The sequence below is a fragment of the Seriola lalandi genome, unplaced genomic scaffold, assembly GCF_002814215.2.
Source record: "Seriola lalandi dorsalis isolate HSWRI2012SDOR001 ecotype SW California unplaced genomic scaffold, Sedor1 jcf7180002054630, whole genome shotgun sequence".
NCBI lineage: Eukaryota > Metazoa > Chordata > Actinopteri > Carangiformes > Carangidae > Seriola > Seriola lalandi.
The window spans coordinates 803,541-816,206 of record NW_019525183.1 but is presented as its reverse complement, the minus strand read 5'-3'; the positions used below and the strand labels follow the sequence as shown (position 1 = coordinate 816,206).

The 12,666-nt window shown below is 40.5% G+C and overlaps 1 protein-coding gene across 1 annotated transcript in view; it reads left to right on the top strand.

Moving 5' to 3' along the window:
- ptgfrnb (prostaglandin F2 receptor inhibitor b) overlaps positions 1-11,808 on the top strand; it is a 59,618-nt gene extending 47,810 nt beyond the window's left edge. The window contains exons 12-15 of the mRNA XM_023420285.2: positions 5,368-5,554; positions 5,697-5,815; positions 5,921-5,971; positions 8,566-11,808. Coding sequence (XP_023276053.1) covers positions 5,368-5,554; positions 5,697-5,815; positions 5,921-5,971; positions 8,566-8,678 — 470 coding nt within the window. The 3' untranslated portion in view covers positions 8,679-11,808. The remainder of the gene's footprint in view (positions 1-5,367; positions 5,555-5,696; positions 5,816-5,920; positions 5,972-8,565) is intronic.
- Positions 11,809-12,666: the final 858 nt, after the last annotated feature.

Sequence of the window (12,666 nt, the reverse complement as noted above, 5' to 3'; positions counted from 1 at the left end):
TATTGGGGGGGGGGGCATTCAGCAGAGGAACAGCTGTGGGCAACAAACTATGAGTCAGCCTGCTGGTGGGGATCAGATACTCCTATAGCACCTCCCATTACGGGAGGGTGGGGGTGTCTCTGGTGATACGACGTGCTCTCCACAGACACAGCCTGAGATGCGTTCACATTGCTGAGCACCTCTCGCTGTTGATTTATGGCTGCGCGATAAACAAAATAATCTCCTCAGTCACTAAGTATTGCAAATCCCCTTCCCTCCCTCCGTCGGTCTCCTCGCTCTGCGTCCGCTCCGCCGTCAAGAACAAAGAAAGTAAAGGATGGAGGCTAACTGTGAGAAAGCAGAGGCTTTCTAATTATAGCTCCGTTCCTCAAATATTGGTGGCGTCACTGAAACAAGCAAGCAAGAGTTCATGCGTCAGTCCCGTGGAATTATGCAAAATGTGTCTTTGATCATTAACGGCAATGTCAGACACTAACCTGGTGTTATCAGAACGTCAGAGTATCCTTTCACTGTCAGCTAGGCAGTTTTTAAATGACGTGATTATATAAGAATAAAGTCATAGTGATTATATAAAGGATTAAAATAGTTGTCATACATCCTGTCATCACAAAACACCTCTGTTCAAGTAAATATAATTAAATGTGATGTCATTACAGTGCTGTAAGTTATTTTTGCTTTCGTCTGAACAAATGTTCAGTAGAAAAAACAACAAAGAACAACAGAGAATGTCTTTCTCTCTCACAGTGTAGGAAATAAAATAGTTTTGTATTAAAGGATAACTTTGGTTTACTACAGCTTCAGACGATCAAACAGGTTGCAAACAGATCAACGGTTTATCCAAGTGATCCACTTTATTCAGAGGTAAAACTAAGAGTAAACACACCTGAAATACTGACAGGGGAAAAACTGTTTGTGCACAGTTACAGTAAGTCAAAGTGAAACTAGGGTGTCAGTCTGTGAACTCTGATGGATGTTCATAACAGACAGTTGAGATTGTGATTAGTAACCTGTTTGTGCCGTTGGACTGAAGTCGAGATCGTGTTAAAGATTATGTTAGAGTTCTAGAGGAAGTTCAGTCATTTTTCAAGCAAAATTTCCCGAAACATTTGCCTCTCAAATGCGAGAAATTTCAGCTTTTCTTCACCGTAGCTCTGTCATTTTTAATATCTTTGTGTTTTGAACTCTTGGTTTGGAGAAAAAAAAAAACCACATCAGACATTCTCTCCTATGGCTCTGGGCTTTTTTTCACCACGTTTCAACATCTCATAGTGTGAAGGAATAATCAGCCGACTGATCGGTAATGAAAAATAATTGTCATACACTCGATTCCTTCTTTTGAACTTTCACAGTATGATCCATACCATTTGTCATTTGAACCAGGTGTGAGTTCAGGACGTGATTCTTACATCAGGTCACCCTGAGTCCACCACCCATGAGACCATCATTCTTATCATACCCATCCTTCATCTTACACAAGAGCAGAGCCTGTTTTTCTTTAGCTGAAGCTTGCACCGATGGGAACCCCCGACTAATACATGGGTCCTCGCTCTGTTTCACCCCGCCCATGCAGAGGGTCTCAGTGGAGAATAGACTTACTGTGAGGAAAGCTTCATATTTGGACAATATGGTGGAGAAGAAAACAGCTTTTACAGCTTATATCCATTAAGCATTTAATCATTTGGTCAATAAAACATCAAATTAGGATCCATTATAATTTCCAATTGCCAATTCACTGTAATGTGAGCAGATAATCACATTCGAGAATCAAAACTGGTCGGATAATTGGCATTTTGCTTAAATTAAACTGAAAACCATCAATCGATTATTTTAAAAAGTTGCAGTCGTCTAATTGATCAATCGTTGCAGCTCTAGACTGTAGTGCTTAAAAAACAGTGATAGTTTTATATATAGATAGTTTTATAACAGTCTTCATGTTGCTGTGAGGAAGCGTGTGGGCTTTCCTCAGGAGGTTAATGGTGAAATAAGCCTCCTCTCATTGTCAGAACTTTGCTCATCAGTTGATTCTGGTCAGCGAGTCTGGAGGGGTGTGTGTGTGTGTGTGTGTGTGTGTGTGTGCGTGTGTGTGTGTGGTCAGTCAACCCCCCCCCACTCCTTTAGTGTCACCTCCTGTTTCTTCCTCTCTGGTTGGATGGAGCGCTGGGCTACTTGTCTTTGTGCAATAAAAATGGTGCCCCCTCTCTACACTGTCCTGATGCATCTTCATCACCACCATCATCATCATCACCATCACTGTCAGTTCAGTCAGATTCAGAGTGTGAAGGGATCTTTTGTGTCTTTGACATGTTGATGTTAAAAATGGTAGCGTCCTCTCATAATTTTTGCCTAAATTTTAAATAAAAGATAAATATTGTTTTACAAATAATAAGTGAAATTATTTATCAGTTCCAGGAAATTAGGTCTAACAGTAATGATGTAGAAACTATGTTCTAAATATAAAATTATTGAACTTGTATATAAAATATAGAATTTTAGTTAATGTTATAAAAAAAACATATATACTTATAAAGCTGCACTAGGCGTTTTTTTGTTTTGTTTTGTTTTTTTCTCTACGCTGTTGGTCCAGTCGACTTCTCAGCCTACATCAGCGTCTCCACCAGAGAAGAGCAACTCTGCCCGACTAATTGAGAAGCAGTGGAGCTGATTTGCCAAAATTACGCCCTGGTGTCCAGTGTGTCCACTTGTCCACTAACAGCAAGTGACGGATTTAGACTTTCGAGAGAAATCCTAGTGTCCTGGTGGAAAGGCGAAATGGGCTGGTCAAAATGAATCTGCAATGTCGCTATAAAGGGATAGCACAGTACGTACATGCGTTAAATGGAAATAATCATCAGTGAAATCTGTTGAAGATTTTATTATTTTCTCCTGAGTATAGAATATAATTGTGTTTTCAGTGCACACTTAAGAAATAAAAAAAATAAAAAACAAGTGAAGAAGACAGTAAAATGCAGTAATAAGTGATGTAACACTGTAAACTGATGGTAAAATGCTAATTTTTGACATTGTATTGCATAAAAACACACACATACATAGAATATACAATGGAAATGAGAAATTGTATTCTATGATGGATTTATTTTGTACTAAATTTATAAATATTCAACTTCCCTTATTTAATGTAAAACATTTAGATTAGATTCAACTTCTAACATATTATAACTTATTTTTCAACACTGACAAGGGCCAGTTTTTGCATTTTATATTACAATAGCCACAATTTTGTAAAATTATGTAAGTATTAACTATTTAATATTTATATGACCATATTTAAAAACCCTAACCCAAAAGCTGAACCGACATATACAGTATATTTGCTAATATTAGCACATATTGGTATTGGTGTATATTTTGACCAATAAGTAACAAGAAAGTGCAGAAGAGGAAGATCCAGTATGTTCGAGGTCATTTGGAACCAGTGGCACCATTACATAATTACTACTATCTAGTATCTTTTTAATAACCCAATTGAAGTTAATGTGATAAAGTGAATATCACAGCGGATTTCATGCAAAAGCAAAGATTATTTTTAAAGATTGCTGGGCCCTTAAGACCTGTGTTAAAGGTGTTAATGAAAGGCAAGCCTAAGAGATCACCAAAAAAAAAAAATTAAGAGCGTGAATATCTGCAGCAAAACTTAATAAAAAAAACAGGCCAGTAAGTGTGAAGATATATTTTCCCAGAGCCTGAACTTAAGTGTCACATGGAGGGGCAACCGGACTAAGTTTTCAGGTAATTATCAATATTAGGACCATGAGACATAAAGTGAAACGGAGGCCAGTGTTATTACTGCTGCTGCTCATACTACTACTGATATTTAATGATGTAGCACTTGAATATTAAAACCATTATCGAAGAGAGGGAGAGAGAAATAGTGATGTGATTCATTTCTCTGCTCTGGGTGAGTTCACTCCTCTCCTCGGTCTCTCTATTCATTATATTCGCTCCATCCGCTCTCCTCCTTCTTCCTCCTCATTTCTCCATCTCTCAATCTCGCCTTTTTTTTCTCTCCTCATAATTGTTTTTCATCATCATGTCTTTTTTTGTCCTTTTTTTTATTTTTATTTCCGGCGTTGTCATTCGCAAATGTTCTTTATTTTTTCATCTGTATCCTCTATTTGTCTCTGAAATGACAGAGGATGACCAAGATCCATGGGGTTTTTTGTGTGTGTGTGTGTGTGTGTGTGTGTGTGTGTGTGTGTGTGTGTGTGTGTGTGTGTGTGTGTGTAGGAGGTACAGTGCTAATAGTCCCTCTCTCCCTGACAGACTAATGACTAGTTTGTGCTTCTCTGTCTGTCTCTCTCTCTCTCTCTCTCTCTCTCTCTCCCTCTCTCTCTCTCTCTCTCTCTCTCTCCCCGTCTTTCTCTTGGAAATAATTAGCTCGCTCGCCCCCTTTCCAAAGATTACATCTATTATCACAAATTCTCTCTTGTGCCTGTTTTCTCTCCTTTGTCATCACTATCCTTTTTGTGACGCGTGTCCATCTGTCTTTTTTTTTTTTTTTTTAATCTTCCCTCTTACTGTGGGAGAAACATCAGTGTGTGTGGTGATGATGGAGTTGTTCTGTAGGTTTGTACAGATTCTCCTGGTTTTTGGTTTTCCTCTTTTGTTCTGTAGGCGTCACAGTGAAATGAGGGCTGCATTTTACAAAAAATAACACAGTCCCTCAATTTCCACAGAGTAATAGGTAACTCTGCACCATAGACCATTGTGTATGAGCTGCGACAGTGTTTCATACATCTACATCTACCACAGACTAACATTACTAAATGCAGGCAGGCTGTTAAGTAAAGTAAATAATAGCTAATGCAAGCTACTTAAAGACTGGACTGGACACTTTCTGGAAAATTACAGCTTCCTAGACAATCTGTGCCTCTTCAGTGCTGCTGTCAGCCCGTCCAACCGAGGAAGTTGACACAAACAGTCATGCATCTACCCGTTCCATTAAATAAAACTGCCTTTTTCTCCATAACTAACGGCCCAGTGGTTTCACCAAGAAATGCATCTAATCATGGAAGTAATGATGCCTTTTCATGGGACTTTCAAAGAGGAAATGTGTCTTTTAATGTTCCCTTTCAAGTGATGCAGGTGTCCTTAGTGATGCCACTGATGCTGAGGTCTGACTTCACTCTCAGCATTTAGCTAAACTAGTTTTTGGCTTTGGAAATGGATGGAAAACGACACATATGCAGTAGCCACAAACTAGCTCTGTAGTTTAGTCTAAATGTAGCATCATATGCATCTAAATATCATCAGATACTTGGGTCTTCCACCAACACTTTGTGGTTTTATAGGTACTTATGAAATACATATAATATATGTTTTCTGATAAATTCTGTCTGTCTCTCTCAGATGACCTGGCGTACGAGGTGCGTTGGTTTTTCACCAGGCTGCGCGGCGGACAGACGACGACCCAGGTGGCCAGCGTCGATCGCTTTGGCATCGTGAAGGCAGAGATCCGCAACTCATCCAGCGAAATCTCAATAGAGCGCATTGACACACACACCTACCTGATGAACATTTTTGGCACTCAGGACGGGTGAGTGTATTCATGGGTAAACAGTGGTGGGTCACTTGTCCCTGCGGGCTGGAAGATTCACACTGCACCGTTGATATAACAACCAAACTCTGGACTGCGGTGTCTGACTGTGTGTGTGTGTGTGTGTTTGTGTGGTCTCCAGTGACAGCGGGGAGTATTACTGCGTGGCCACTCCCTGGTACCTGTCGGCCTCGACGGGAGCCTGGACTCAAGCCGGAGAGCTGACGTCGTCTCGGATCTTTCTCACTGTCCAGTTTGCTGGTGAGGAGTTGGTGCTGCAGCTCGTTACACTCGGCACGTTACCATCACCACATTCATGCACATTCATTTGAAATTGCTAAATCTTGTCTCTGTCTTCTTCTCTAGTGTGGGACTCCCTACAGTTACCTCTCCTATATGGTGCAGCAGCTTCACTAGGTAATGTAACCATTATACATCCTCAAGTTTGTCCTCTCTGTTTAATCATTATATTGTATATATCATTATATTTCATGTTAGATTAGTGTTAAGGGATTTAAGGTTTAAGGACATCTCACAGAAGTAATATCTAGATCTCTGATTCTGTCCAAGTCTTTAAATATTGAGAATCTGCCGAACGATTCATCACTTATATGGTTGACAGCTGAGAACCTACCACATCTGTCCTGCACTGGTTTCCTATACAGCTCTATAGAGTGTCTTCTAGTGCTGAACATGCTGTAGCTGATTATCTGTAGCCATTTTGAAAACAATAGTTTAAGTCACAATTTCTCCACATCTGGTTTATTTCTGCTCAAATGGGGAATATCAAACTATTACAGCCTGTTTTTGTTCGCCAGAAAACTCAAATGTTGTAGTTTAAATGCATCCAGCAGCAGCTCAGAGGAGCGGCCCACCTGCAGAATGTCAGCGAAGCTGGATAAAAATGCTCACTTGGCTCGCTGATGCTCGCTGTCAGCGTGGACACTGACGCTGCTCGCTGATAGACCAGATTTACTCTCTTTTGTGCTGCTCTGCACTTCACTAGCTGACACTGCTGTGCTCATGCTTATTTAGGACACTGCCGTTGCCAGGGCACAGTGGATTTAACTAAGACAAGAATCTGAATTTAATCAGGCTTAATATAGCCAAAAAACAATCAATAAAATATGCTTTAATTGGCACCGATGCTGATCTTGTATCTGGCTGCGGGACATTCCTAGTTGCTATTAATAATGAAAATCTTAGTTTATAGGCATCTGCAGTGTAAGGAGTTGATGTTGGAGTATTTATTAGTAGTGATAGTCTTCTAATAGCCCTTTTTAATCAAATGATCAGGTCAACAGTTGTAGTGAGAGGGAGTTAAAAGCTTTAACTATAACTGCCTGCTCCAGACCTCAACATCCACATCCTGCCACAGGAACTGAGGACTGTTTCACACTGAACCTGTTTATTTCAGTTAAAATGAAATGGTGCGTTTGCCCAGCTTATTTGGGGCCGGTGAGAAAGCTGACCAGACAAACCGGTCGGCTTCCATGCAGAATCTGGTGCGGTCCTTTTGTGGACTGGAAGCAAACAGACCAACCCCTGTACTTTGTGATATAGATATTTGGTTTTAGCATGAATTCATCTGTTGTTCATGAACTGTTCAGGAAGCCATCTTATAATAGATCTAAGTTAACATTTTTTTTTTTTTTTTGGTAAATCATTTGATAACCGTGGTAATATATTTGCACATATATGGACACAGTTAAAACTGCGGTCTGCTGTGCGTGCATCTTCTGTGTACGTTGACAGTTCATTAAGTCCAATAAAAAGACACAGAGATCATTGCTCAGTAATAACACCTCGTGCTTGTCATTATTAATGACTGAGATAGATTTACAGCCTCGAGTAATAACACTTATAATGCTTATAATCAGTCATTTCTTTGAGCTTTTTGTGATTAGATATCACAAACATACATAAGAGGCATTGAAGTACAGACTGACCTGCTCTCAGTCACTGTAATCTGATTTTCCCACATGAGTCCTGATGATGCAGGAAGACATTCACTGTCCAATCAGTGAGGGACCTGTCAGTATATAACAGTCAGTGTGAACATGACCAACACCAGAACTAAAATGCAACAGTGCATCATTGTTTCCCTCGGTGCAGGTTAAAGTAATCCAAACGTCTGATGCCAACGCCACCTTGACGTATAAAATACAGACATTTTAGTGACGAGCAAAACTGTCTGCTAAACATCACATTGTCAATTAACCAACTGACGTCAACCCCATTTTCATTTCCAATCAAAATTTAACATTTGTTCATTTGTTTGAGTCGTTTGAATCTTCTGTCTTTCTGATGTTACTTTGACGCCTGGTGCCTGCTGGGAACGAACCAAACTACAGGTGTACAAACACCCTAAAAGTCCCTTTTACACCTTCCTGTTTGCATTTTCACTGCATCTAGAAGGTTAGACAAATTAGACCGATGATAGATTAAAAAAAGAAAAAGAATGAAGGCTTCTTTTTTTCTGCTGTTGTACTGGATGGGAGCAGTGGTAGAGACTGCAAAGTCCAGAACAACTGACTGCAAAGTAGCAATGCCTAAAAGTGTTTACATAACTGTTGTGAATTAATTAGCAAAGCATATTTTATTCCTCTCATTCTCTCGCTATGTATCTTTCTAATGTCTCTCCTTTTAAACGAGTTGGGAAGCAAACAACATAACTTTGTTTTTACCGTTAATAAACAACCCTCGTCCGAATACATTTTCTAACACGGCTAAGTCCTTTTTTACTGCGTGGATGAAGTCGTAGCAGCCGCGAGGTTTGTTTTTGTCCTCGTTCAGCCCCTGCAAAATTCAACCCAGTAGCCATCAGGAGGTAGAGCCAGAGCAGGGACTTTCAGGAGCCAGGATCTAAATTTAGACTGTCATTCCTTCAGTCAAAATGCAGGTAAGGTTCCTGAGGTTCTAAAAACAGTCTTATAGTGTTACCAGTAGAGGCAGGAATAACACAGTGGAAGGAGTAAGGCTGCATTTTAACCTTTTAACCTTGTCTGCAGGTGTGGGCCTCTTCTCTCTGGTCCTGGGTCTGGTTTGCGCCCAGTGCTGCTGCCGCAACACCACACACACTCCACGCTCGCGCAACAAACTGATGGACCTGGAGATGGACTGACAAACACTTTCCCCCGCACCCACACACTGCAGCGCTCACAGGAAACACCACACACACAACAGACACACACCCGTGGACGATTTCTGGGACACCCAGCTGTTTCCTGGCGAAGGACGTTGGGAGTAAAATGACAAGCCGCTCTGGAAACAGAAACCTGACTGAGGTGCTCAGGATCTTTCAGCTCTGCAGTGGAGGAGCAGGGGACAGTTTTTTGTTTTTTGGGGGGGTTTTTTGGTTTTTACACGCACCAATGGGGAAATAGCCTTTGAGACTTCTGTTTCTGTGAAGACCCAGTGAAATCTCTGGTGCTTCCAGTGATTTTAACACTGACATATTCGTTCCCCGTTTAAGACCATAGCACTCCAGGAAACTCTGAAGAATCTGGAGTTTAATTATTGAGGAACAGGAGACTTCTGAAACACCACTGCCATTTGGGAATAAAGGACCACTATACACATCTGCTGCTTCTAGGGATAACAAATGAAGCACTCAGGCTGGACTACATGCTTTTTTTTTTTTTTTGCTTTTTTCCCTTTTTTGCTTTCTCCTGATGCCATGGCTTCCTGCAAAGTACAACCACTTCGTGTCTAAGAGTAACGACACACCGGCATACCCTGTTGAATTCTCTCTTATGAGGAAGCACCGAAAACTCAAGGGGTGTTTGATTGAACGTTGTATCTGCACAGGGTTACTAACACCCTTGACATGTCCCTGTGAGGTCACATGGCTGGAGGTATTTTGCATTGGCGGAGGCTGATGGTTTAGGCAGCCTGAGCCTTATTTGAGTCATGGAAAAAGTCGTGGTTTGAACATCATGTTCATTTGGGCAGCAGAAGTCTTAGAAAACGGAAGTGCGCCACGTGCTTTCCACACGACCGGTATTGCACTAGAACTACCATCCCAGAGTATTCCTACCTTAACAAAAGGACAATATAAACCTTTATTCTCAACTCTAGTTTTTTGAAAATTAAGAGATTTTAAAATGAGAGACATTTTTAAGCTTTACAAGGAGATATGCAGTTAGTGTGTTTGTGTGTGAGATATACTGTACGTGGTGCCAATATTTGAACTAACAGAGGTGTGCTTGGTTCATTTTGCCAGATCAACACTTGAACAGCCGCTAAACGTGGTGACAACAAGCACTCTTCTTTTATAGATATTCAGAAATGTATCCAGCTGTTATTTTTTGCCTGAGTCTCGTGTGTGTTTCGTACACCGTGTGAACGCTGTGCTACAGTGCGTGAGACAAAGAGTTGCATGTACCGTTTTATAATGACAGACTGGTGTCCTTCACGAGCAACAAAAGCCTCTTCCAGGGTTTCATTTTGGTGGCATCAAAGTCTCCTACATCCAGATGTTTGAACCTAGCCGTCACTCCACTGATCCAGACTCTCGTGTTCTCACACTGTGAGCGACATGACTGCTCGGGTGCTGCAAGAAACATCGGTGACTTCCACGGTGTGAAACTGCAAAGATTTGAACATGAAAATTATGCACGTTTCTTCGCTTCAGTTTCGCTTTTTAAAGGATCAGTTCAGCGTTTTGAGAAAGACGCTTCTTTTCTGAAGACTTGCACAACTGCAGTTTGGAATCGATCGGGTCATTAGCTTAGCTTAGCATACAGTCTGGAAACAGGAGGAAATGGCTAATCTTGCTTTGCCCAAAGTGGAAAAAAGTGCATATTAACACCATTAAATTTGCATAACTAATATAACTATTTCTTGGATAGATGGATAAACTGTTGTTTTTCAAGAAATAGTTGTAGCACAAAACTGTCATTTTTACATTTCTGTTCATGTACATGCTCTTCCAGTCATTGTTGGCAGACATACTAAATTTTTCACTTTTGTTTTAGCTAGGTTAGCAGTCCCCCCCTGTTTCCAGTCTATGTGCTAAACTAAGCTAAGCTACATCCCAGACCTAATTCTGGCAAACAAGCACATTATTCAAAACGTCCGACTGTTCCTTTAATGTCGCTAACTAGAAGAGTAAACAAACCTTTCAGTAAAGTGGTTTCAGAGATTTCAACTCCGACGACGGTTGCACCCCTTTTGCAAATAATTCTAGATGTTTTGTCTCTACTCTTTTTGTTTTTCTTTTCTTTTTTTTTTAGGAAAGTTGTAGAAAACTGGTAAGTTTACTGTGCACTTAACAGGTTAAACTGAAAACTGTATCTATTCAGAAGCAAGAGAAATCTGCAATAACCAGCTGATGAAGAAAAGTCAGCTGTGCCCGACTTGTATCAGCTGACATCTGTTGAGTCTCTGTGGTGTTTTTATAGCAAATGAATGAACTTGTGGTGGCTCGTGTATCGCGTTGACTGCTGTGTGAACGCACACTCACACTTCCAGCAACAACACACACAAAGTGAGAACGTTTCGATCCAAACTCAGCAGGATCCAATCAGACCTGTTAGGTTTGTAATAAGCCAGGCTGACTGGGCTCGGGCAGGGCTTTGTTTGATGTGTTTTTGAATAGTTTTAAAAAGTATTTTAAGCAACTATCAGAGCTTTTTGAGCAATATCAGGCTATATAGTCAAACTTTTTTTCTTCCTTTCAAAGCAAAATTTGGTCTGAATTACTCAAACTAAGAAATCTGACGTTGCTACTTGATACCAGAATGATCATCTATCAGTGCTGCTGTTCTCAAAACATTTCTACATCCACACTTGGATGTTCACCTCCATATCAGAGCGTGCTCCTCTAACTATTTTGTAAAGTTTGGGAAATAATGATTACAATATGTGTTTCTTGGCTTGATTGATGGTGACAGTCACTTCAGAAACCTCCAGTAGGTCTCCATAAACCCACTCCACAGGTGTGTGTGTCTCGATGATAGTGCTGTTGCAGTATTCAAAGTATGTTTTACCATTAACACACATACAGACACTTTCTCATACACACACACACACACACACACACACACGTACATATTCACAGTACTTGAGCACACTGGTGAATAATAGGGCTTTGTGCCAAATGCTCTTAACTACACAGACACAAAATAGCATCGATACACACCGCTGAACATGTCATCGCAAGGCTTCCCCAGTGTCTTTATTTTATCATTTTATTGCAATGACTATGATGAATCATGATGTTTTTTAAATAAATAGATTTGTAAGATGTATTCATTTTGTAAATGGTTTTATATGTTCCTCTTTTCTTCTTTTTCTTTAGCAATATTATACCCAGTGATCTCAGTGTGTGCTGTTTAATACTGAAAATGCTTATCACTGTCGGAAAAGTGACTAGCACTGCCAAGACAGACTACATACAGCCCATAACCAAAATCCATACCAAATTTCATTTCAATCCATCCAATTTTTTGTGAGATATTTCACTACAAACCAAAAAAGTCAGTAGGATTCATCCTCTGCGGGACCGTGAATGTCTCTACAAAATGTCCTGGATGGAGAAAATGAGATTAAGATTAGCATTAAATACTCTGCTAAATGTGAAAGCTGAAATGAAAGTCATGCTGCGAATGTTAATTAATGTCCAACCTGCACCTGTGCCAAATTTAAAGTTTTCCATGCACTTTTAAATCAAATCAATCCATTCATAATAATAATTTTCTTTTTTGATTATAAAATTGAAGTACTTTGGTGGCGCTCTTCAGCCTCCATACTTCACTAACACATTAGTTCATGCTGTTCGCTCCATCCAACATTGTAGTTTTTACGTGGTTGTAGCGAACATTGCTGCCTGTAGGTGGCGCGGAGTGACCCTCAGACTCAGGTGCATTGAGGCCACCAGGTCACGCTGTCACTCCGCTTCACCCGGAGCAACATTTACGCGTTTGTGTCACATGTTGCTGCCTACGGAGTCGATTTATTGTCTGAAAAACCCAATAGTTATTTAACTGTGGTTGTAGTCCTACTTGGCCCACATTTACCCTCTCCCTGTTGAAAGGCGGCTGCCGAATTCTTCCAGTGGATCTGATGTGGTCGTGATCAGAGTTCCTGCTCGCAGACTTGTGACAAAT